General features: G+C 40.6%; 1 protein-coding gene across 2 annotated transcripts; it reads right to left on the reverse strand.

Moving 5' to 3' along the window:
- Nucleotides 1-45: 45 nt before the first annotated feature.
- MAPK14 (mitogen-activated protein kinase 14) lies at nt 46-23784 on the reverse strand. 2 transcript variants are annotated; one of them, XM_032710771.1, is made up of 12 exons: nt 23262-23784; nt 16483-16612; nt 15368-15426; nt 14882-14993; nt 14332-14361; nt 13844-13891; nt 13280-13394; nt 12187-12258; nt 6494-6573; nt 3763-3841; nt 3293-3466; nt 46-2441 (listed from the first exon to the last, which is right to left on the reverse strand). In XM_032710771.1, exons 1-12 carry the CDS (start codon nt 23375-23377, stop codon nt 2374-2376), a joined length of 1083 nt encoding a protein of 360 aa, XP_032566662.1. In that variant the 5' UTR covers nt 23378-23784; the 3' UTR covers nt 46-2373. The 2 variants fall into 2 exon arrangements, with proteins under 2 accessions (XP_032566662.1, XP_032566663.1); XM_032710772.1 differs by lacking the exon at nt 6494-6573 and adding an exon at nt 4384-4463 and having other exon boundaries at nt 23262-23377.
- Between the last annotated feature and the right edge of the window lie 1472 nt (nt 23785-25256).

Below are 25256 nucleotides of genomic sequence, written 5' to 3' on the forward strand. Positions count from 1 at the left end.
AACACTTTAGTGTAAGAGGTTTGCAAGTACCATCAGTGCAGTAAATCTGAAAAATAAATTTTATTTTTAACCAGTGGTATTGTGACATCTTATCTGGCAAAACCAATTACAGCAAAATTCATGGATAGAAACAAAATAGCAGATCTTTTCTTTCAAGTGCAGCATCCTGCTCAGTCTGCAGGCAGCTGACCAGCGTTGCACTGACAGCAGGAGTGCATTCCACATGGGCTCCCTTAGGGACAGACTCCAAATGAAACACTGCCGTTCACACACGCCCACAGACACACGCACACACACGCACACACACGCACAACATCTAATTTTTAAAAATTTTTAGCAATATTTCCGCATGAACTCACACTATAGCATCTACACATAAAACAGCTGATAAAAATAATCTTGCTGTAGGTTTACATAGTATATCGACATTTTCATCTGAATACCCAGACTGCTGGTCCAGCAGAGAAGGGAGGTTTTCTGTCTTGAATTTTTTAGGCTGTGGAGAGTTTTATCCTAGATATAACTACTCTCTTCATCTCAGCCCAGACCTTTATTAAATATTTAGCCTGAAGAGATCACTGGGAAGTAGCCTAGAAAGAATCAATGGCTTTGTCATTCATGTCCCATCCCTTTGTGCTGCCTCTTCAAACAGGGTAAAAACACTACAAATGGTTCCTCTCTGCCCCATAGGTAACAAGAATAAAAAATACTTCAAAAGCCTTTCTCCTCACATACACAGTGATGTGATGAGTTGCCCACACAAGATGCCTGCAACAAATTAATGTCTAAAAATGTCTCCTCCAGAAGCCCTAAGATTGGGCTCCTGAACTCCCCAGCTACAGTTCTAGCACATGAACATGCTGAGAAACCTCCCTCCTGCCAGTCCCTAACTGGGTATTTTACTCCTGCAGAGTCCTGTAAAATACAAAATATTTGAACCCTGTTTATATTCAAACATACTCTCTTCTCACGTTTCCTTGGGCAGAGATCAAACTGCTAAAAAACAGTCAAGAAGCTCTTATCTGAGAGGGTAAAAAAAACCTTCTGGTTAATGTTAGTTTTATATATATAAATATTTATATTTATAGATATAGACAGTGAAAGGGTGATTGTGTGTTTATGCATGCTTATTTCTTTGCTTTGGATTCCAATACTTCTAAAAAAATTCTTTTCAGGAAATAAGTTAAGTTCTGGCACAAGATACCATGTTTCTCTAAAGAACATTTTTTACACTTGATCTCACAAAAAACTCTCCAGCCCAAGCTCTCCTTCTCTGCAAACAGAAGGTCAGAACAAGGAAAAAGGGGCACATTTCCATATGCCATATATTATCTCCTTTCCTTGTTGAATGGCAGGTATTTCCCAATGAGCTGCAGCAAAGGAGGAAGGGTGCTGTGATTTCACGGCACCAGCTGAGGTACTCAGTAAACATTTCACTGATGATTTAACTGCCCCAGTGCCATCCCCAAAAAATAAGGACAAAAATCAAGCAGCTCTACATGCACATTCAGCTACAACATGCAAAACACATCACCTTCTAAGAAACAGAATACACAAATGTGTGGCTAGCAAGAATCTTCTCCAACCTCTGTCTCTTAGGAGCTAATGCTAGGAAGCCTCAGAACAAGAGGAGGAGAAAAGGGAAAACCACAGGAATACCCAATCCAGGGGTTGAGGCTGTTGCCTCAGAAAGTTATTTCCTGATTACATTGAGTTCATGCCTGGCTGTGTGGGAGCCTTCACCCTCAAAAAAACAGTGGGTCAGAGATTTCCTTTCCCCTCTCTTCCCATTCATTTAAGGCACAAACATATTTACAGTTTCAAAACAACATCTTTTCATGTTCCAAGGATCAGGCGTTGGAAGGCCTCTACATTCTGCTGTACCAGGAAGATCTGGATATAAATCAGACGCCTGGTACTGAACAAGGATGTTCCTTAACCCCACCTTCACTCCTGAAGAAAACAGAGGACTCTCTAAGCCTATAAACCAACTTTCATTATTTTGAGGTTAATTAGTTGTAGAAGAATTGATAAATGGCAATGATTGTAACCAAACCTTTAAATGGCAACTTCCCCATCTTGCCCCAGCAGTGCAAAATGGTGGTGCACTGTTACTCTGGAAGAACTAAGTGCAGTCAGAACAGGTCTCCAGAGGCTTGCCCCAGGCTGTACACAGAACACAAGAGAGCATGCAGCATGTTTACATGGACTCAGCTTTCCTCCCTCCCCCCTCCCTCCCCAATTCAACACACACAAAACCCTTCCACCAAGGAGAATATTGTTGTGATGAGGCACTTGAACGATAACTGGAGAGTCCCTATGAAAAGGCCTTCCCTTCACAGTGAAGTGGGACAGACAGAAGAGAGCAGTTTCTCAGGACTCCATCTCCTCTTGGTCAAGCGGTGGTGGCACAAAGCTGATTACTTCATCGTAAGTCAGGCCTGGTGGGAAAAGTGTGACAGAAACTTAGCAGCAGTACTATGACAGCAGTACTAAAGACATCTCTTCATGCACGAAAACCTACAACAACCTTAAAGGTTCTAAAAACATATTTTAATTAAGACAAAAAAGAGAAGAATGGTTACACTACTCTCAGAGACTAACATACACAATGAAAGAGCACTGAGGTGTGAATAAGTTACAAAACAAAGACATGAGCAACTATGTTGCTTACATGTTTGAATGCTCCTAGTAATAACCAGTTACCAGGGACTATCCTAAATATGTGCCTAGCATACGGTAGATTCAGTCAGTATAAGAACCTCAGGATCAACAGGATGCCCATATTTTTATCACTTTCTTTTGTGCCTCTAATTTCCAGGGTTTAGTTGAACCGCAGCTCATGGAATGGACCCAGCTCACAGGATGGAGAAGACTGAGGGGAGACACACTGGGGTCTGCAGCTTCCTCCCGAGGGGCAGCAGAGTGGCAGGTGCTGAGCTCTGCTCTCTGGGACCAGTGACAGGACCCAAGGGATGGCTGGAGCTGTGTCAGCAGAGGGTTAGGTTGGGTATTAGGAAGAGATTCTTCACCCAGAGAGTGGTTGGGCACTTGGAAGAGATTCCCCATGCAGGAGGGCAGAGGTCATGGTCCCAAGGCTGTCAGAGTTCAAGGAGCATTTGGACAACACTCTCAGGGACATGGTGGGATTGTTTGGGTTGCACAGGACCCCTGTGCAGAGCCAGGAGTTGGACTCCATGATCCTTGTGGGTCCCTTCCAACTCAGGATATTCTATGATTCTATGACAACAAGAGAAGCTAGCTGGCTCTCTCTCCCCTCTCCCAAACTTACTTTTCCATTCTTCAATCTCAAGTTCTCTGCTTTCAAAAGACTGGTCATAGGGGTCTGCCACTGGTTCATCATCTGGATCATGATACTGAGCAAAGTAGGCGTGGGCCAGTGCTTCTGCTGCAGTAATGCGTTTGTCCGTGTCCAGCACCAGCATTTTCTCTAGCAAGTCCACAGCTGCAAGAGCACCAAAACAGAAAGGATTACACAGTGAGATGTGTGACAGTGTACCCTGAAATGTAAGCTTGTAAAAGCCCAATGTAGATGAGGAATCTGTAGTTTCTCAGGACCCACCCATCACTCACGATTTCTTCCTTTTACACCCTTGGCCCACACATACTTTGTAAACTTGAAAACAGTACATAGCCCTGTTCTGTACTAGTCAGAACAAATCTTTGGGAACGTCTTTGTGTCCCAGGACATGCTAGCTTCAATTTCAGGAAGAATACAGCATTTAATAAAACAAGTCTTACCCAGGGGGTTGGCACCAATAAACACATTTTCAAAGTTCATTTTCGGCATGTAAGACAAAGACTGAATGTAGTTTCTTGCCTGTGGAAACAAATACTCTGTTGAAATACAATACAATCCAGCCACCAAGACAAAGTACTTTTCAACTATCCTAAAGCACTGGTTATTATAGTCTGTTTCCTTGCTTTGCCTTCTCTTTACTTACTCTGACAAGTACTAAGTGCATCAGCATTATCCTGTCCCAACTAGCAGGCACTCAGGACAGTGGAGGAAGAACTGACATTACTTGTGGTTCATGCAAGACTGAAAAGCAAAGAGGCACAGCAAGAGCTGACTCCCTGGAGTCCTAGTAAGGCTGTGTGCAGCGTGCTGTTCATTGGGAAGCTGCACAACACGGCACACAATACAAAACCAAGTCACATCCACACTCTCTAGAGTCTCAGAAGTCTGTGGTTGGGTACGCACTGTCCAAATCTCGAGACTTTATTTAGTATAAAAATCTTGATGAAGAGCAGGTAGTTAATTGCCCACCCCATGCCACATGCAAGCACAGAATTTATAGAAGAGGTGAACACTAAGTGAAGACCTGCCCTGCAAACCCCCCTCATCTGCTCAGATCTCACCTCATGGCTGGGCATCCTGTTAATGAGATATGCAGGGGGTGTTCCCGTCAGACGCATGATCTGCTGAAGCTGGTTAATATCTTAAGTGCCTAGTCAAGGGCTTTGTTAAAAACAGTGCAAAAACCATTTTAAACACAAAACAGTTGCATACAAAGCATCTCTTCTGCAAACCACAAGGCAAAAGCCATATAGGCAGGGCCCACTAATTTTTTCAACTACCTGTGAGAAGTTAAGCAATTACCCTAGTGAACACTTGAAACAATGGAGAATCACTGATCAGTTGGTAACTGCCAGTACAGGAAGTATTTCTGTTCAATAAAAGCACTATTACACTCCAACATGGTTGCGTTCACATTTCCCAAAAGTTTTAAGCCATCAGAGTAGATGTTTCCTTCAGCTGAAGCTACACCTCAAAATTCTTCCTAGGCCGCTGAAGCTATATAAAGCTTCAGGAAAATGAACAAAAATTAAAACAGAAACAAAACCTGTACCCTCTGCACTGGTTACCAGCTTTTTTTTACCTCCTCCCTGCACGGAAAGTACTTTAGTTTTTTTGTGGTGCAAAGTGAAACTGGCTCACAACTGACACCTTCTGAACAGCTTTGAATGCACTTTGATATGTGGGCGAGGTGAAAGAAAGCAGTAAGTGCAAAATTAGCAAAACACTACCTTTGCATAAGACTGATGTCAGTGAACAGGGAAAGTGAGAGCAAGTAAAGTAATGCAGCAGAAAAACAATTTGTTATAGTGACACACTAAAGGCCCTCAAACACGTAATAGTTTTGCATTCCCCATACAATGGAAAAAAATTGTAGAAACAGTATTTTACTGGGTTTTTTTAACAGACTCTTGTTTCAGACCTCGGTAAGAGCAATTTTTAACTATTACTGCACAATAAATATAATAAAAGACCCACTTCAACTTACATATGCAAACTAATCTTTTGCTTAATTTAGTCAACCTTTCAGTTTATGTCTCTTGCTAGTCCCCTGTACTTCAAACACCAGACTGGCCTTAAGGTCAGTTCATAGAGCAACCAAAGCAACCTGCATTATTCAGTTCTAACTTCTCCAAAGGCAGAACATCCCAGAGCTTTGGGATGTCGGTGGAATAAATTGGTGGAATATTCAGCAAGTTGACCAATTTATTCAAATTTGCACTGTACATCTACCTTCATCACATGTAATCCAAGGCTAATCTCACATTTTGTACTTACAGTCACCAAGAACAGGAACATAAGCTGCAGCACTAAATCTTATCCCCACTCTCCACTGCTCTGATCCTCTGCTGTGCATCACAAACAGCAGTGACTTGCTGAAGCACTGCCAGTGACCCCTGTGCCAGCTCACTGCTCACTGTGCATTAACCTGCTACTCCCAACTGCTACGCGCCCCTTGCTCTAACGTTTATGCACTCCACCTTCACAAGCAGGTAAAATTAAAGGCCATTTTTAACTCTGTCTTTGCAGAAGTTCACAATTCAAGATTAGTACAATATAGCAAATGGCAATATGGCTGTTTTTTTGCTATTACCTTGATAAAAAGGGCCCCATATAGCAACATCCTACATAGCACAAGTAGTTATATGCTCAGCAGACTATGCTGTGTGCCCTGGAAACAGCTGCTAGATACAGGCATCTAAAAGGCATTTTATGCTACAAAAACAAAGACAGTGGCAGCAGTGTTTCAGGACTTAATCACAGCACAGAAGGGACTGTGTGTGTTTACAGGATAACACACTTGCTCCTATTTAGAAAGATCCCTGGGTACGTAATCTGGAGAGGTAATAATAGAGATAAGCCTCAAGCTCTTAGCTGTGAAAAATATTTCCCCAGTAATATCTGATCATACAATCCACGAACTGAAAGAAAAGTCACAAAGCAGTAAAATGGGAATATGAAAGGACAAAATCATACCATGGGCAGAGGTAAGAGGAATAAACAGATACACATAGCATAAGAACTCAAAGCCATCCAAGAGCAAAGAATTGCAAGAGAATTAAAATAACAGAAAATAAATCCCAACACATACTACAGAGAGACTACAGGAGAACAACACACAAACTTGGGACTTCTGAAAGGGCAGATATCACAATCAAAGTGTAAACTCACAGACTCTGAGGAGATTTTCTTCAAAAGCTCAGGCCCTGGGGTTCCAACGAGTCTCAAAATGAGCTTCAACTGATCAATATCTAATGATGGACCATAAAGGAAAATGCTGGGAGAAATCAAAATGAAAAGCGCAACATATCACCCTATTAATGTTGAAAATTAATTCCTGCCAAGGCCTTGACTGAAAATCTGTTTTAAGCAAACCATGTTAACTCCTCTTGTTTACAACTGAATACCCCTTTACAACTCATCTCTCTATCAGACAGATTGAACATCTTGTCTACACATACAAAGCATGCATTGAATCGGTCACTGCATCCTTAACTATTTTGGAGCAGAACTCTAAGCTTTTGCCCCACTGGCACAGGATCAGTTCACATGCTCCCTTCACCCCTTCAGGCCCCACACCAAAGTGGCCGCAGTTAGCAGGATTAGGTTGCGTTAGTGACAGCTGAAGTAAAGCAGAAGGCTGAAAAGGGTAGGCACTAATATTAAAAAGAAAGCCAAGGCCTTTTGTGAGCACCTTCCAAGATAATTTAGCCACTTCTAAAACTTAGAAAGTAAGAAGATGATTGGCCCCTGCTCGTAACCTCCAGCATTGCTTCACCTGAGCATGGGGTACAACTTTCCCAGGCCCAGAGCAGCTCTGCCAGAGGGTACTGGCCCCTGCCAGCCCCTGGGATCAGGAGGGCCAAAGCACCTGCACGTCCCCTTCTGCCCTCCAGACCTGCTGGAGCAGCAGAGAGAAACAGAATATGGGTTCAGGTTTAATGTATCTATGTGGACAGCTCTCAGGACGTAACACTGCAGATGCAAAGAACATTTACTCCAGAACAGAGCTTCCACCAGGTCACATACCAGTCTGAGCTGTCCTCTTTAACAAAGCCTAAGTGACAAAATGTACAGTTGAGTGGAGGAGAAAAATAGGTCCATCAAAGACACTGTTTTATGTCTAAAACTTAAGATAGTAAGGAGACAAAATATCTTTTTAGGAACCATTAACACAAAATATCTCTTCTTCCCTGAATTATCCTCCATAGTGACTTCAGACTGTCTGTAATGTTTACATTTGCTTTAATAATACCAAACTAGTTACACATTTCCCTTGCAATAAAAGCAGTCTATTTACTAGACAATCTTTTTTTCTGGGATCAATGCCTTCCTGATGATTTAAGATACAGCTACCATTTCCTGCTAGAGTATCTTTTAATTTCAGTACTACAAGGAACTTCAAAAACTGTCACCTGTTTAAAAAAAACAAACTGAAAACCAACAACTCTGAGTTCCTGTAATACTGGCAAACTGTATATGAAGGAAATCACCAATATTTTGCTAAAACCTTCACATTTTGATGTAAACTCTGGTCTAAAGTTTTACATATTAAATTAATTAAAAGCCTTGGAAATAGCTTGTCAGAACAGCTGATTTAAATTCTCACCTGTCAAGTTTCTTGGCCAACTTGTAGCTACTTAAAGCACTCACAACCTAAGCGTAAACCCAATGTATCTAGTTGGATTTAGCTTAGCTGAATTGCCAACTCTTAATTGTCAATGCTTAAAATGAAGTCAGAATACCCGCTCACTGGTGTAGGAGAAATAGCAGAGGGCACTATACTAACCACAACTGACCTTAAATTGGCTTTTCTCCAGTGCTATTTAAAACAGCCCTTACATCTTTCATTCATTCTTGTGCAAGACGCAGTTGTGTAAATTTCAACTGCTAACATGCCTCAGAAGTCACATGCCATACCTCAGTTTAAATATTTAAATTACTTTAAAGGCATTTAAAATCATGTGCACCAGGTATGCCCACAATATTGCTGCCCCATTTACTACTGGAAGTTACTTGTGTAATATGCTTCAGTGACTTCTGAGATAAACAAGAGAAAACACAGGATGTGTAACTGGCACTGCCAAAATCCATCCCTGCTTCTAGTTTCAGGCCTGCCATCTATAGCCTGCTGAACTGCAGCATTCTTTAACTACAGGGCCTACCACATCCCAGGAAAATGAGCCATAAGCAATTAAAGACAGGAAAAAGATGTAGTAAATAGAAAGCAGAAGAAAAATACCACCACATGTGCATAGAGAAGAAAAGCACAGCATGCAAACCCCAAGTGCCATCTCCAAGATACTCCCAAGGACTGATGAGCCTCAGTGATTCTAAAATTCAGAAAACAACCTGCCATCACCATTAGCAGCAGACATCATAGGATTGTAAGAGCTTATCCAGACAAAGCAAAGTTCAAAGTTGTTTTAGCTGCCACCACAAGCAAGAATAAGACATAACAGAAGAATAGGTAATTTCAGACTGGTTAGTTATCATGAGACTCATACTACTGAATAGAAACAGTAATAAAAACACTCTTCAGAGTTTAAGGGGATACAGTCAACTTAAAACATACAGAAAAACAAAATTGGCTAAACCAGTCCAAACAGTTCTAGATATTCTTATTTTCACTTTATATGATTTTATGCGAGTCACACTGTCAAACAGAGTCAACTTTCCTACTTACTCGTGTGAATCATTCACATTACAAGAGCTGCAAAAATTTAATATACATGTTTAGCAGAAACTGATCTTGGTATAAGACAGATACAATAATACAAAAAAAAAAAAAGCCTCTATCTATGACTCATGCTAAAAGCCTAAAGGACTCTGATTTTCATTACCTCATTTTTTTGTCTCCGACTAGTCTTTCTCACAATCTTGCTCCCCTTCTCTGCCTCCTGGCAGAGATCTTACCAATACTGGAAGTCCATCTTCCATCCAAATACTTCTACCCATAGATTACAATACAAATAATTCAATTACCTTGCATTCAGTTTTAAGTTAGGAGTACTGTAACAATACTGCAGAGCTAAGCCCGTATTAACCATAGGGTTTTTTTTCTAAGAGTATCTCAATTCTTGCTTTACATCAATGACAGCTATGTTCAGAATCTCTACAGATTAGGTCCTTCAGAACATTAAGTTCAGCATTAGCTTATCAGTGGCATAATCATCATAGACAGCATTGAAGATCATAATCTCAGAATACAACTTTATTACTTACCCAATTAAATGGACTGTACAGCTTACCCATACTGAAGCTTCTTACAAGTAACAGATGCATCTCTGCGCCGTATAAAGAAATATGTGATGGACTGTAAATAACATCACACCATTGCCAGATTCCTGGTGAAAGGGACCAATACTTCAAACAAAAGAACCATCTAAACAGAAGGACGATCATCCTGAGAAGCCATTATGTATTCTGTCACTGTCTCTTTAATTTTAGAAACGTGAAGCTCTAGAGTCGAAAACGTGAACATCTTGAGACCAAAAAGCAAGAATTTCAAATTTTCAGTTGTCAAATAGGAGCAATTTCCAGCTTCCTGAACACACAGAACACAGAGTCATGTTACCTCCAACTGCAAAGAGAATTTTGTAGAACTGCAGTGGATTTGGACATACTGCAAGAGGCAAGCTTACTTGAGGCAAGCAATACTTACTAGAGGCAAGCTAAATATACCTTGAATTATGTATGTTAATAGTATTTGCAAAGTCACTAAGTCAGCAGTTGTATAGAGACATTGCAGGAGGAACACAGGCCTCAGCAAATCTGCGGGTACAAAGAAGTTATTAAGAGCCCAGAACTATCCAACAGTGTCTAAACCTGGAAAATTTCTTAAAAACTTTCTTCTAAAATCACGCATATATTCAAAGAGCCCTCCAAGACAGGAATAAACTAGAGCTGACTGTTATCTAACTTCTGCTTGCTGTCTTTATATGTCAGCAAAACTGGGATGAAAGCTGACAGCTTGGGTCCTTTCAAGATCCTTGGATGAGTGTTACATGCACAAACAAGATTCTGAACCAACGCTGCTCCCCTTATAGTTCTAACTTCACAATCAAAAAGCACATACATTTACCTGAAGTGGGAAACCACACACACAAATTGTAAGAACTACAGTACTACAAAGTTTTGTCTAAAATGGGAAAGGATTGGGCCTTATTTTTCTTAAATCTCACCATATTTTCTTAAATCTTAGAACAGAAAAAGCATTTAATTAAAAAGCATTGCTGCCATTTGCGGAAGAAATTGTGCATTTAAAGTAAACAATCACAAGCAGATGCTGGGAGATATAACCTAGTGAAGTATAACAAAGCCAACGATTTAGATCCTAGAAGTAAACTCTATTTTGCATTGCATATATTATTGGCTATAATTTACAGCTAAGAACACAGTTGGAGAAAAAAATTCTCAGGCTTGGAAGATCACTGTTGTTCAAGTCATAAAGAACTCATCATGAAGGATTTGTTACACACTGCAAATCCTACTAGCAAATATTTTAGCTGCAAGTGTCAAGATTTTTAAAATCTAAAGTGCCACTGTTACTAGAGTCAAATAATGGCAACAGTTGAAAGACTTTTGCTTTGTTTGAATCAACAATCCTTGATCTCTCAGTTTTTCTTGACAGAAACAAATCTGTTCAAAGTAACCTACACATGCTCAATCAGTGGATAGAAAGAGAGCAACTTTTTTTCTAGCTTCAAAGCCACTTTTGTTTTAGTTCAGTTTCTGTCTGACAACAGAAATATACAGCAGAGATGACTACAGAGTGGAATACAATCAATTCAACAAATATGGAGACAAATTATGAGATGAAGACAACCAGAAAAATAGGGAAGAGGATAAAGTTACAGCACACTGAAAAGGGAGGTTACTGTGTCAAAGCTGGAATGAGAGCCTTTTCCTTGAGATGCTTTCTGAAGGCAACACAGTAAACAGAAGGCCAGCACTTCCAACACTAGTGTTCTTTTCATCAAGTGCTAACATATTTGAATTAACAGACATAAATACTAATAAATTAATAAAAGTTACTAAAATAAAAAAACTGTGGTTGAAATAATAAACTTTGGTCAAAGGTGGGCAATGTACTTTTCTCTGGCAAATGAAGTCCTCTAGGCAATGAAAATTCTTGCCAGTAGTAAATTACCCTGCTATGCTGTGTGCCTGAATGGAGAAAAGCTGTTAAGAGCAACAATTTGCATCAAGTCTCAGTTCCAACTTCCCAGGGAAAATGTGACCAAATCTCACAAACTGTTCTCACAAATTTGCCAAAGTGTCCTACCCAGTCCACTTTGATAAGGCAAAAAAAAAAAAATAATTTTGGAAAGACGTTATTCAAGCTTGATTTTTCATATCAATACAAGCATGCTGTGAAAGAAGGCTCACAGTCTGTTTACAGTCAGGCGTGGAAGCAGAACCTAAACATTTCAAAGCAATTTTAATGAGAACCTTGGCACCAAAGAATCTGCAAACCCACTGCTTTCACAGCATACCCACAGGACAAAGAGAAGCCAGAAGGGATGCTTCGCATTTGCTAGAAACCTGAAGCATGACAGGATTCTCAGCAGACAGCCATGCAGGTATTTTCTACAAACTCAACTAATAAATTTAAATAAACTTAAAGGAAAGTAACTCCCAGAAACAAACAGCGTGTGAGTAATTCTAGGGATGCTCATAAATAGGAACAGATGTGCAGCAAAATCAAGAACTCACCTCACTGTACTGGAATAGAAGCCATTAATTTGAAAACAAACAAAAAAAAGTACACAACCAAACACACAACTTATTTTCTTGTCAAGTATGTGAAAATGAAGATCTCTAACTTCCATTTCAAAAAATATATTACTTCTAAAGGATACGGTCTGTACCAGGGAACAATGTTCTTCCAGTCAACAGTTCAGCCATAATGCATCCCACTGACCAAATATCAACTGAACAAAATAAAATAGAAAACAAAACAACATAATGCATGAAAATACAGTCTCAGTAGAATCACCCTGTCCAACTACTGCAAACAACTCCACCCTTAAATAGTCTCATGGCATTGAAGCAATCTGAAATACACTGCAAGCTAACTAATACAGTTCCGTAACTGTGTCATCTAAAACTTGTACAAACAACAGAATACTAGATCAGGCAACTCTTCCTTCTAGAGAATAACATGAACTGAACACCAAAGATCTGGGGAGGAATCTATATAATCAGAGGACAAAACCTGTCCAAGACAGCTCTGAGGAATGAATTTGCACATCGCCTTACATAAATTCTACCCAAACAACCACCAACTATTATACCAGAGATATAAGACAAGCCTATATACATGCAAGAGGAAAGGAAAAAAAAAAGAAAAAAATATTGATGTATGAAATTGGGGTAGCACATTATTTTGTATGGTGCATATGCTGTCCTGTACAAGAACCATTCTCAGCCTTTGTTTTTTCTTCTCTGTGCCTGATCTGCAAATAGGAAGTGCGGTGTGCTGGAGAGAAGATACTGGAAACTGTGAGGAAGATAAAAAACAGTGGCTAACAAGAGAGGAAAGGATAGATTTATATACTTTTCAATCATTTCTTCACAGCATAACTGCAGACATTTTTCAGTGTATTCCCAGCAGCTTCCTAAAAGCACACCTTCTCCTCATCCAGATCCATTCCAGTCACTTACTTTAAAAACAATGGATAAGTGCTGACAATATTTTACTGATTGCAGTTTCAAAGGTTCAAATTTAAAGCAGTCTTCTCAGTGCTATCACAATGATTCTTAACTTACATCTGACAGACTGTGGTTCAAATACCAATTCTATGACTTGCTTCTTTTAAGCTCCCTTACTGAAGCATAATTACCATGACTGCCGACTTATTCCATCAAATGGAAGGGAGCATGTACAAGGACAATCTCTTTGTTCCCCACCATTCAGAAACTGAAAAGCCTTGTGTTAGTTAGAGGCATTACCTGTCTGGTTGTAATGCATCCAGTTCAGCATGATTTCAGGGGCCCTGTACCACCGGGTAGCCACATAACCCGTCATCTCATCGTCTGTGTGTCGGGCCAAGCCAAAATCCAGGATCTACAGAAAAGACATACACCAACTACTGCAGTGGAACAATGCAAACCAGCTAGAGCAAACAATCAAGCAATCACTGGAATGGGGAGAAGTGAGGTAGTGGAACTGCAAAAACAGATTATGAAACCAAATTTCACAACCAGTTAAAATACACTAGCCTAGAGTAGTATAGGACTCGGCAATAAGAATTACCTCTCAATATCTTGTCTCCGAAGCAACTAAACCCAAACTAAATCTATTAACTCTTCGCTTTCATTATGATTCATTAGAAACACAGAAACAGATACAGAAAACACATCCTTACATCTCTCTACATCTGGGAAGCACATTAGTATCTTGGGCTACAAAAGTATTTTCAAAAGGAATTATTTTGACCCTTTAATTGCAAGGGACATCCACACAGCATTCACTCAAATCTCAGTCAAACCAATCAGACCTTGTGATTACATTACCTTTAGCTCACAGTCTTCATTAACAGCTAGGTTACTAGGTTTTAAATCCTAAAAAATTAAACATCAACAGTGTTGTTTCACAAGTTTGAAGTAGATAAAAATACAAATGCAGATAGAAATATAGATTCTAACTGAGTGTAAATACCAACTCTGGGTAAAGTATTTTATCAGAGAGTCAGAGATCTCTTCTGACATCCTCAGAGGTGTCACATATAAGCAAAAATGCATAAAGGATTATTGCAAAACCAGTGCAATATATGTATATTAACAGAAAAGCTGCTTCACAAAGATACAAGCTGAACACAGGCAGAAACAGAAGTTACAGATCTTGATAATCACTTCCCATGTTTAATCCTTTTACTATTTAACCAAACTAATTCTCAGAAAATTTCTTCTGGCTTCAATCAGTGCTACATGGTAAAATTCTGTGCTTCATTTTTTAAAGACAGTGTTTCCTGTACCAAAACAATCTTAGAACAAACACTCACCCTGTGTATTATGTCAGCTGAATGGATGTACTGTAAAAAAAAAAAGATGATAAATTTTATATAACAGTCCAAGTAGCCTCCTTTTCATTTCTTCGGTAGAAAAATATTGCCCTACACCAGCCCACATAATTCAAATGCTATAGCTTGTCTGCAGAAGGACCTGGCTGTGTGTCTGTAAGTTTTAAGTAGGTAGGTGTTCCAGTTTGTCTCTCATCAGGAACACCCAGGAGTGCTGTCACCTGAGTGGAACCACACAAGTAAACAAAACTGAAGAAAGGGCAAATTCATAGTCAGAGCAGATTAGAGGGCATCAGTTCATAGTTTTCCAGACTCTGCCCACAGGAATACACAAAAATGATAGGTAACCTTTCTGATATAGAGCTCCAAAGAGCTATAAAATGAAAGAACGATAATATAAAGTTATCCTACGATACATCAGGAAAGTTACAGAAGCCCCACTGGGTACTCACAAGAATCTCTGAGGACATAACACTCCTCAAGAACTTGTACCTCCTATTGATGAGCATTTGGGTAGGACAGATGCACGTACCTTCAGTCCCCGAAGAATCTGGTATATGAGAAACTGCACATGGTCATCGGTGAGCTTCTGGCATTTCACAATGTTGTTCAGGTCTGCTCCCATAAGGTGTGTCACCAAGTACCTATTATCAGAAGGAAACATGTGGGCTATGAAGCAATCTCTTCAACAGGATTAGGATAAAAATTCCCTATGCATCTCCAGTAGCAGGGCTGACTGTCCCAAAGCATGTTAATGAACGAAATATATCCACAACACTTTAAATAATGTAGCAGATTAGTACGCTGATTCCAACAGCACTGGTCAATAAAACACACCAAGTGAACAAGTTTGACAAGAGCAATAGCTTAGGATGTCCTTGTATCTTTGTGATGGAATTCAGAATTATTTGTGAATGATGGCAGATGAATTAAGGTTTAAGTATTTCTGTAATAATCTGGGAGACATAAAAGAAGATACAAAAGGTATTTTGTTGCAGTCTTCAGAGAAGTTACCTACACATCATTGAATTCTTCTAGTGACTTGGCAGGGGTGAACACATCCAATAAGCCAATAACCTAGAAAGAAAATAGTAAAGTTGTGAAATATATTCATAGCATAATATGATACAATTACTAAGATCCTTTGTGGCATAGAAGCTACTCCTTCCAGTAGACGTTTTTATTTCCATCCGCTCAGTGTTGTGCTTTATGTAACCTAACGAGGCCTTCTGAAACTTGAAAATATAATGCAGATGCACTTGAGTGCTCTACAGGTTCATTTACTTGCTCAAGATCATAATGAACTAGACTACATACAGGATATGGAAAACTACCTTATGCTCAAGTCCCTTAAACTGCCATACTTTCCAGATTTGCACGTGATGAGACTTTTTACTCCATTGCATGTAATGCTTGCTCCGAACAGTTTGCAGTGTATAAATATGTTGGTGTGTTAATGTCACACTCACAAGAAATGGGTCAGCCAACTGTGTTCTATACCGAATGCAACTTATATCAAAAAATAGTTCAACATAAACTTTGTCACATTGTTTTGTTTCCTTGTTGATAATTTAAGTGGATCGCTTGTATGAAAAGCTATCTAATTTCTACCCCTTCACCACTACCCCTTTTTTCCTCTCTGTTTTACCCACAGGAATCTAGTGAACATCTACTTCCCACCCTTCTGATACAGGCAAGCCAAAACAAGTATTAAAAACCCTCCAGAAGCCACTAAAAACAAACTTTGGGATTTTTTTTTTTAAATAAATGCTTAACATAACAAAAACTGCAGTTTACTACAGCAAGCAAACACAAGAATGTAAGTGACATCACTTGTGTCCCAAACCTTTATGACAGCATGAACTTGCTAAACTGTAACTTCAAGATTATATTCTATAGAACATTTAAGATTCTTTAACACAAAATTGGCTATTGTGGGTTTTTTTGGGTTTGGTTGTTTCTTTTTTTACTCTGCATGCTTTTTTACAACTATAATCCCTTGGACTACTGCAAGCTTTGTATTTAGCATTAGGAAAAAATCATGTGCAGCAAGATCTTAAATACAGTCATGACGGATGCTCACTGGATAGTCCAACTTCAGAGAAATATTTCATACCATCTCCTTCAACTTACATTTTCGTGTTTCATGTGCTTAAGCAACCGCAGCTCTCGGTAGGTCCTTTTGGCATGGATGATGGACTGAAATGGTCGGGACAGCTTCTTCACAGCCACACGCAACCCAGTTTTTGTGTCAAAGGCAGAGCTACAACAAAGAGTAATCAAATTATCCAAATGAATTCTTTATAAATGCCTTCAAATCCACACTTAGAAACTCTAGGCAGCAGCCATCTAGATACTGAGTCACAGTCAACACTGTTTCTGCAATGAAAATAATTTCTAGGTATCCTGGTCCATAACCTGCATTCCCACACAAAATCCCCACATATTTACACAACTGTTGGTTTCTACAGAAAATGTTTAAGAGACATGTCCATACAGTAAAGGGTCTTGTCCATACAGTAAAGGGAAATTTTGTAGAAAAAAAAGAAATGTTTCTGACTTTGCTGTCTAAAGTGCTCTTAAACATAAATATGTAATAAAGCTCTGGAAAGAGGGAGAGTACTTGTAAATATTATCACAATTCCTAAACATACTTTCATATGCCACAATCCATCACAAAATGCTAAGCTCAAAATGCTACCATTCATGGATTTAAGTCTATACAAAAATCCAGGACTTATGCCTAGTAAAATCATATATGACTGTTGTTAACTATGACTGAAGCTGAAATCAAATTTCTTTGGTAAATCACATCCAATCCTAAAGTTCTGTTATACAAAAATGCACGTGAATAAATGATAATTAGCTGTACATTACCAAAACTTGTCCCTTTAGCAGAAATTTTGTACAAATAGGTTTGGGGTTTTTTATGCTTTGTACTGTCAAATTATCTTTTTTTTAAGTCCTTATATAAGTTACAAAGCTCTGGTCTGTCCAAAAGGAAGGAGAGGGAGAAAGGGAGGATGTGAAATCAAGGTAGCACTTGACTCAAGACAACAAACATGAGGAGAGTATGGAATGAAGAAAGTCATAGAAGTACAGTATTTATTTTCCTGCTGCATTATGATTCAGGTGAACTCCTGCTTCCATCTAAAAGTGAGTATGCACTAGTTCTTGATAGACATCAAGCAAAAAGGAACGCTACACATTTATAAATGTAAGGTGAAATGTAAAGCTTAACTAACAGAAAGTTCAAAACCAATCAAAAAAGTAACCCTAGAACAAACCCACAATCGCACGGGCAACCCACAATGCCCACCCCTGCCAAAGCAGCTATTTGAAATAAATGTAGTTGTCATTTATTCTTAAAGCAATCAACTGGAATTAACCTGCAAAAAGACTTCTTAGCTCAAAGTTGCCCAGTTTCCAAGGAACTTCGTAAATGAGGTTCATGAGAAATAGAAAACACAGTATCGGTTCATTTCTACAAAGAGGGATCCTTTCCCCAGGTCCTGCCAGAGAATGGAAACACCCACTGTGCACAGTGGAAGAAGAGTATCTCCTTTTCTATAAAGGGCATACACACAGTGGAAAGAGCTCTCTGGAAAACATACAGGAGTACAGACAGCAGGTCACAGGAGCACCAACCTGCCACAGCTGAATTACTGAAGCTACATCATACTGGCTCAAAGAATGCCTGTGAGCAACTGCTTCCACACGTTATCCTTTACACCCCACTCAGCTTGAGTAGACAAAAGAAGACATTAAGCATTCATTTTTTAATCTTGATTTGAAATTAGCAAGTTCTCACACACCACTAGAAAAATAAATATTTAAGCTGCAACACTTCATTAAATACATACGCCATTTTGCAATATACCAAGATCCCTAATTCGGCCTGAAATTACATTGACAATATTTTACTGAGACATAAGGTGTTTTCTAGGACTTAGAGCAAAAATAAGATTAGTTATCATAATCCAACACATGCTGTTGTGAATTAGTCATGAATCTTTATCAGTTTTCAAACATTTCAGGTACAAAATGCAGCATATACCACTAACTCTTTCATACTGATGGTTTCCAAGATACTGAGAAGAGCTCAGAGCCATCAGACCTAACATAAGGTGTTTCAGGGTCCAAATGAAATTCAGTTTCATCTTTTTTTTAATGACAATTTTTGGGGCTGTATCAAGTTATTATGCTGCTATAGTAGCTGTACAATGCCCAAGAGGAATTGCCATCAGCAGCACTGCAACAATGACACTGTGCACAAGCTCAGGAAAGAAAGTTTTGCATTACTTCACATTCATAATCTAGACTTACTCTTAAAGTCAGAAGACTAAGTTTGGTCACATTTGAGGCCTAAAGACTATTTCCCTACAGATAAAAGCATGCTGAGTAATTTTCTGCCAATATAGATAATCTGTCTAATGGTTCTCATGGAGCTACAGGACAGCTGTCAGTTGGAGAGTGTTTTGAAGAACATGAATCTGGCTTCCATCACAGACTTAAAAGAGCTGCATAACACTGATCATATTTCAGCTAATGAAGCCCAATTGGGTAAAAAAATTGCATGATGTACAGTTTTAAATCTCTTTTAAAACAGGATCAGCACAAATTCAGAATTTATCATACATTTTTTAACCTCTTACATAGTACTGTGCTAAGGCAAATGAATTGCATCCACCTCACCCTAAGCAAGCTACAATTACAATTCTGAGCTAATCTGAATTAATCCAGAACACAAAAGGTAAAATAAAACAAATATTTTAGAGAACCTATAAACTGATCCAACTTAGATCTTAGAAGCAACATTTGAAGTAGTCTGAGGAACTAAAGTATGCACAAAATTACTTATGAACACAATTTATTTAAATACGAGATAATCAGAAAGATTATTTTGCAAAGGTTATTTTGCTAAATAGTATGCTGCACATTTGCTAGTGCAAATACCTAAGCTAACTGAGTATCTTCAGTGGTACCTTTGAAGTTAATTTATATACCCCCAGTCACAGACAGAAAAACACAGTTCTTAGTACCTGACAGTTTATTATTAACACCAGTCACTTCTGAGTTCAACCTGTACCTGCATTTCAGTCAGTTACCTTCCCAACACACTAAGTTGTAAATCTCATTTTCCTCTGCTACACTAGCTTCTGCTTCTAAAAAAGTTGCAATAAAAATCTCCCTTTGGACAGATGTCTTCACACTAATTTCACTTCCTAGTATAAAAAGTTCCCATAAAGCTCAAACTACTTGCCAGCATTTTCAGAGCTCTGCCCATGGCTTTTCTGTGCCTGCCCTTCTCCTACTCGATTCTCCCTTCCTCACACATCTTCTGCTAATCCTGTCTGTATGGCTGCTTCCTCCCACTCAGTTTTGTAGTTCTTTTCGTATCACTCCTCACATATCTACCACACCTTACAGGAGAAGCAGGCAGCTGTCCCTTCAAGCACATACATGCTTTAGAGGCACCTGTATGCTTCTACAGAGGTGATATTTAGGGTTGTTATTTAATTCCCTCTGGAGCCTGATGTTTTAAAATTTCTTAAATCCATATGTTTGTCTGGTAATTATCTCAGTATCCAAGACATTCAGACTCACTGTTAGTACAACTGTGGGTTGAAATGGGAAGAAATCATAGGTTTTGCAAGGATTGTATCACCTGACAGTCTACCAAAAAAAACCAAAACCAACAAAACCAAATTTAAAAAAATCTTATGCAAGATTTTGAGGAAGAATAAGTTGTGGCTGTTCAACTGCTTTCCAAATTAATTAAGGCCATACAGACAGCTTGCAAAGAATTAAACCAGATCCATTATTTTACACAGGTATCAATATAACACACAAACAGCAGCTGCTAAAAATACAACTACAAAGTAAACTAAGAGTATACCGAGTGTGCCTTCACAGCATTTTAGAAATTGATGGCAAAAATTATCAAAACACTGTTTTGCTTAGCTTAGAACTGGCTGAACTAATGCCACATGCCCAGACTTCTCACCAGCACACACAAGAAGCAAAGCAATCCTCCAACTAACCTGTGAGTCACCCATCAATCCCATCTCTGTTCAGCAACTTCCCACTGCAAGATGTTGTATTGTCTAGGTCCCTCTCCTCCTTAAATGAAACATTACAAGACTGATACATCAGGAACCCTTTTTTTTCCAGTGTAGGTCTGGTTACAAAACCTTTTTCACACAAAAGACTATGTTGTATGAATATACAAAACTGCTGCAAGAATAAATGAAATACCATTTCACACAACAGATGTCGCAGCAATTGTTATATGACTTAGTAAGAATCAATGAGAGGATACATCCAGATTTTTCTCCAAGTTTCAGAACTGAATTCCTACTTGCATCTCCATATATTTCCATTTCTTAAAATAGATCTTGAAAAATACCTGAGCTGGCCATTTGAACATCATTCTTCCAATACTGCACACCATCCTTTGAAAAAACCTGCAATATTTGCTCTAACTTTAGGCATGTGTCTCAGGCTGCCTGCAGAAAATGCCTCTCTCTCCATCCACTGACTACACAACAGTCAAGTTCATGTATTAGGGTGTTCCGACTCACAACAGACATTCAAAGCACCCGACAGCTCCACAGTCTAAGTGATTCATCTATTGGTTTAATTCTTTCTTTTTTATTAATTTTCCCCTCCACTATATAGAAATCCCTCATTTTCAAATGCCTCATCTTGGCAACTAAATAAACAACAGAGCATTTTACTACAGTTGAATATGATCATGCAGCAAATATATACTGAAGTATATTTAAGCATTTGGTTTAAGGGTGGTTAAAACCCCACTATTTACTATCCCAACAAAGATACACCAAACTCAGTCTCAAATGAAACCAGGTAACTTTTTACTGGGGAGGAAAAAAATTAATCTCTAAAGGGATAGAGAGCAGAACAAGTCATTGCAGGAATATCCTAAATAATATGAATCACCACTTGTAGCTTAATAAACTTACATGTGAAGACTTTTGTTTGCTGATTTTTTTAACTTTGACATACTTTCCGTATCACTAGTCTTTTTGAACTATATATTTTCTGAAACCTACTTTTAGAAGAACATACAGGAAGCTATTAACATGGACTGTAGAAAGGCTCATGTGCCACATGTTTGAAATTGCTTCCAATACAACACTGTTTCATCTGGTCTGAACACAGTTGCACAATCTTTGAAAGTTTTGACACAGCAAAACAGGAAATGCACAATGCAAACCTCTTTAGTTACTGGTTATGAAAACAAGCTTTGGAACTACTACACACAGTGGAGATTGTGGGGAGGGGGAAAAGAGGAGTGGGCTAGACAATACAGAATCAGCCTTAAAATACAATGTACAAGGCACTGAGCAAATTAATCTACCATTACATTTCAGGAGTTACATAACTCTGTGATACTTACAGGGGTATTTATCAGCTCCATCAACAAGGCCCTTCTTTCACCAAACAAAACCTGTCTACTCCCTTCCAATCAAAACCACTTTATGATTCTATTCAAAAAAAAAAATCAACAAGTATACTGGTTAATCTTTCCACAAAATTGACCAGCCGTTTTTTCTTTTATGAAACGGAGGCATTTGCATACTTGAGGCTCAGCATTTTAAGAAATGCACGTCATTTCAGCTCAACTTACCAACAATTTTATAACTGAAGAAGTTAAGAACAGCTGAGAGCAGTTCATTAAAACCATAGCACATGCAAAATTCTTTACTAGCATGCATCCCTCCTTAAAATAAAATTGATACTCGTGATATAAATTTGCACACTGTGTTAATAAAAAATATGCATGCCAGCTCAAACACAACAGCAGAGCAGCTGTGTAATCATTACGCACCCATATTTGCAAATTCTGATCACACTCTGACAGAACCAAAGAACACAGAATGAAAAACAGAATGATTGTGGGGAAGATGTTTCTTAGGAAAGGGAGACAGTAATCTGTGAACACTATACAGCTCTACTAAATGACTGCTAAAATCTAGCCGTCAAACTGATCCAAATACTACTTTGTCTTTAAGATTAAGCAATGCATGCAACTCCATTTATGTTTAATGATCCAACATACTTCAGCAGAGCAACTACAAATTAAGGATGTGCTATATTTCACACATGTAGCCTGTTTTGCTCCTATTAGGTAAGAATTAAAAACTAAACTCTTCAAGCTCGCTGTATTTCTGCAGGATTCATACCAGGACTTTACTCTCCCAGGGAGAACACATTGCAGTAATTCTGTCCTTCTACAGCAATAAAAGGAGTTTTCCTGTGTTCGTCTACTAATGCCAAGAAAACATCGGTACTTGTACACCCACTACAAGTCAGGGATACAATAACAGTCCTCGTAGCCTCCCCTCTACTTCTCCCTGCCTATCAACAAATTCCATTTTAAAATACAATTGCCTCAAATATAATCTATTCTTCACGTCCAGAAAGAAACTGCGACAAGAGCTGCCAGGCCCTCAGCTCTGCAAAACCAGCCATGGGGGACTTACCAGGCTCCATGCCTCTCCAGCCCCCACCTACTAACTGCAAGAAGGCACAGTGAAATATGTCTATATGAGATCATTCGGGGCGGGGGGACTGGGACGACACATTGTTATCTTCCCCTACAAAAATGTTTCAGTACCACCTGCCGTGTGGTGCAATCCCCAACGCATTCCAAAGACAAGACTGCGGCTTCCCGGCGGTATCGCTCTTAAACCGTGAGGAAAACTGTTCAACAGGAGACTGGTAAAAAGCTGAGGGAGAGGAACCCCCAAAGGATAAGCAAGCTCCGCTCGCCGCGGTGCCCGCCCCACACAGATCCCGCCGCGGGTCTCTGCAGGGCGGGGGGGGGGGGGGCAGCGACCTAACGTGACCTCCTCCGCACACCCCGGTCCCCTCCCAGCACTCACCAGACGGAGCCGTAGGCCCCGGAGCCGACCGGGGAGAGGTTCTGGTAACGCTCGGGCACCTCCCACACCGTCTTGTTCAGCTCCTGCCGGTAGAACTTGGGCCGCTCCTGAGACATCTCGGCTGCGGAGCCAGCCCCGCCCGGCCCGGCTCGGCGGGAGGGGGAGGCTTTGCCCGCAGCTGCAGCAGCAGCAGCACCGACGCCGCCACTACCTCCTCCTGCAGCAGGGACAACTTCTTCCTTCCCTCCTTCCTTTTTTTCCTCCGCTCCCTCCCCTCTCCGCCTCGCTGCTCCACAGGCGGGGACGGCCCCGCAGCAGGGACGCCCACGCAGCCGCCGCCGGCCCCTCACGCCCCGCCCGCCTGCGCTCCGCGCCGCCACTGCCCCCCCTCCAAAAGACGCGGGGGGCGATGCCGAACGCGGCCCTGTCACCGCCTTCCCGCCCTGCTCTCTCTCCTCCGGGTTAAGCCGCGAGGGGCTGGATGGCCCCCGTGAGGCGCAGCGGGGGTCCCGCAGCCGGCAGCGAGCGAGGCGGAGGCGCCGACGTGCGGGGCGGGGACACACTCCCGCCGCAGGTAGGACCGCGCAGGCGACACCGCAGCTGCCGCCGCCTCGGCCCCGCCCCAAGCGGCCCCGGCCCCGAGTACCCGTACAGCCCGGGCACCGGCCCCGCACAACCCGCACCGCCCGGGCACCGATCCCGGGCACCGGCCCCGCACACCCCGCACGGCCCAATGCTCGTCACGGCCGCGCTCGCGAGAGCTCCGGTGCCAAGGACAGAGATGCCCCAATATGGAGCGCGCGCGACGGTCTCTCGCGAGAGCGGCCCCGGGGGCGGAGGACGCGGTGTGGGCGCGCCGGAGTTGGGCAAGGCCGGGCCGCCGGTGCCTCCGACGCCGCTGTGGGCCCTGCTCGGCTCTTCTGCGCTGGATCCCTAAGGCTGTACTAGAAGTAAAAAAGAAAAGAAAAAATAGATAAAAAACCATACCTGGGGCAGCACTCCTGCAGGCGCAGAGTGAGTAACTGCCTGCCAGGGTGTATCCCAGGGGAGCTCTAGTGCTTCTGAAGTCTTGCAAGCCGTATTAATTGTTCTTGTAAACTTGCTAAGGAGAGTTTGTTCCCTTCCAGAGGTGTCAAGCCAGGAGTGATGGGGAGAGCTGAGATCTCCCTGCACAGATTTCCCAGCGCCCCGATCTTTCTCTGTGTGTTTGGAGAATAAACTACTCGATACTGAAAAAGGCCTTGCAATAACAAAGATATGAAGTGCTTGCTTTCAAGTACATGTGTAAGACTCAATGAAGTCATTAAGTGCTGCTGGTTAAGTATATTTTGGAGTGAAACCCATAGTGTCTTCACCAGGTATTAAGTACAGAATATCACAGCAAATAAACTGTTAGGGATTTGTGTTTAAGGCCACTTAACTTTTGATCTCAACCTTAAGAGTCTTGCAATACTATGCAAGACAGACACGTTCTAAATGGGATATGGAAGCTTGCTTTTAAAACATTTGCCTTCCCATCTCAAAACCTTTCTCCTCCTCTGTGCAGTGTAACAGTAGCAGCCTGTCCTATGTTGCTGTGAGTCACTGTAGTCCAAACCACAGGAGTGAACAGCTGAAAGTTACCATTGCTGGCATCTAAAAAATAACTACTTCTTGGCATGTTAAGGTTTTTAATGCCTTTAATTTGCAAAACTCTTTTGCTTCATGTTAGTTTTGCTCGTGGTATGACTTTGCCTTGAAAAGAGGTAATTGTGCTCAATGTCAGACACACTGAACTCTCTCTGTGGTTTAGAATGATCGGGGCACGTGTACGTGTACAAGACAGCAAATATAGTGCTGGAGTCCCTGTTGCAGTATCAGAACAAGCAGGTCTCGGTGATCTTCGTGGTTTGTTTTAGTTTTGTTTGACCATTTGTTTGACCAGTTTTCCTTCTGAATCTCTTTTTGGATCCAGAGTGAACTCTCAAAGATTATGGCTGTGTCTACTCTACAAAG

Source organism: Chiroxiphia lanceolata, chromosome 25, assembly GCF_009829145.1.
Source record: "Chiroxiphia lanceolata isolate bChiLan1 chromosome 25, bChiLan1.pri, whole genome shotgun sequence".
NCBI lineage: Eukaryota > Metazoa > Chordata > Aves > Passeriformes > Pipridae > Chiroxiphia > Chiroxiphia lanceolata.

Excerpts from the sequence above, each read along its gene's own strand:
- MAPK14 (XM_032710771.1), bottom strand. The coding sequence starts at position 23,377 with ATGTCTCAGGAGCGGCCCAAGTTCTACCGGCAGGAGCTGAACAAGACG. Across the intron at positions 14,362-14,881 it reads AGATTCTTCGGGGACTGAAG|TACATCCATTCAGCTGACAT; the intron begins GTACGTGCATCT and ends TTTTTTTTACAG. Across the intron at positions 2,442-3,292 it reads TGAGATTGAAGAATGGAAAA|GCCTGACTTACGATGAAGTA; the intron begins GTAAGTTTGGGA and ends TTTTCCCACCAG.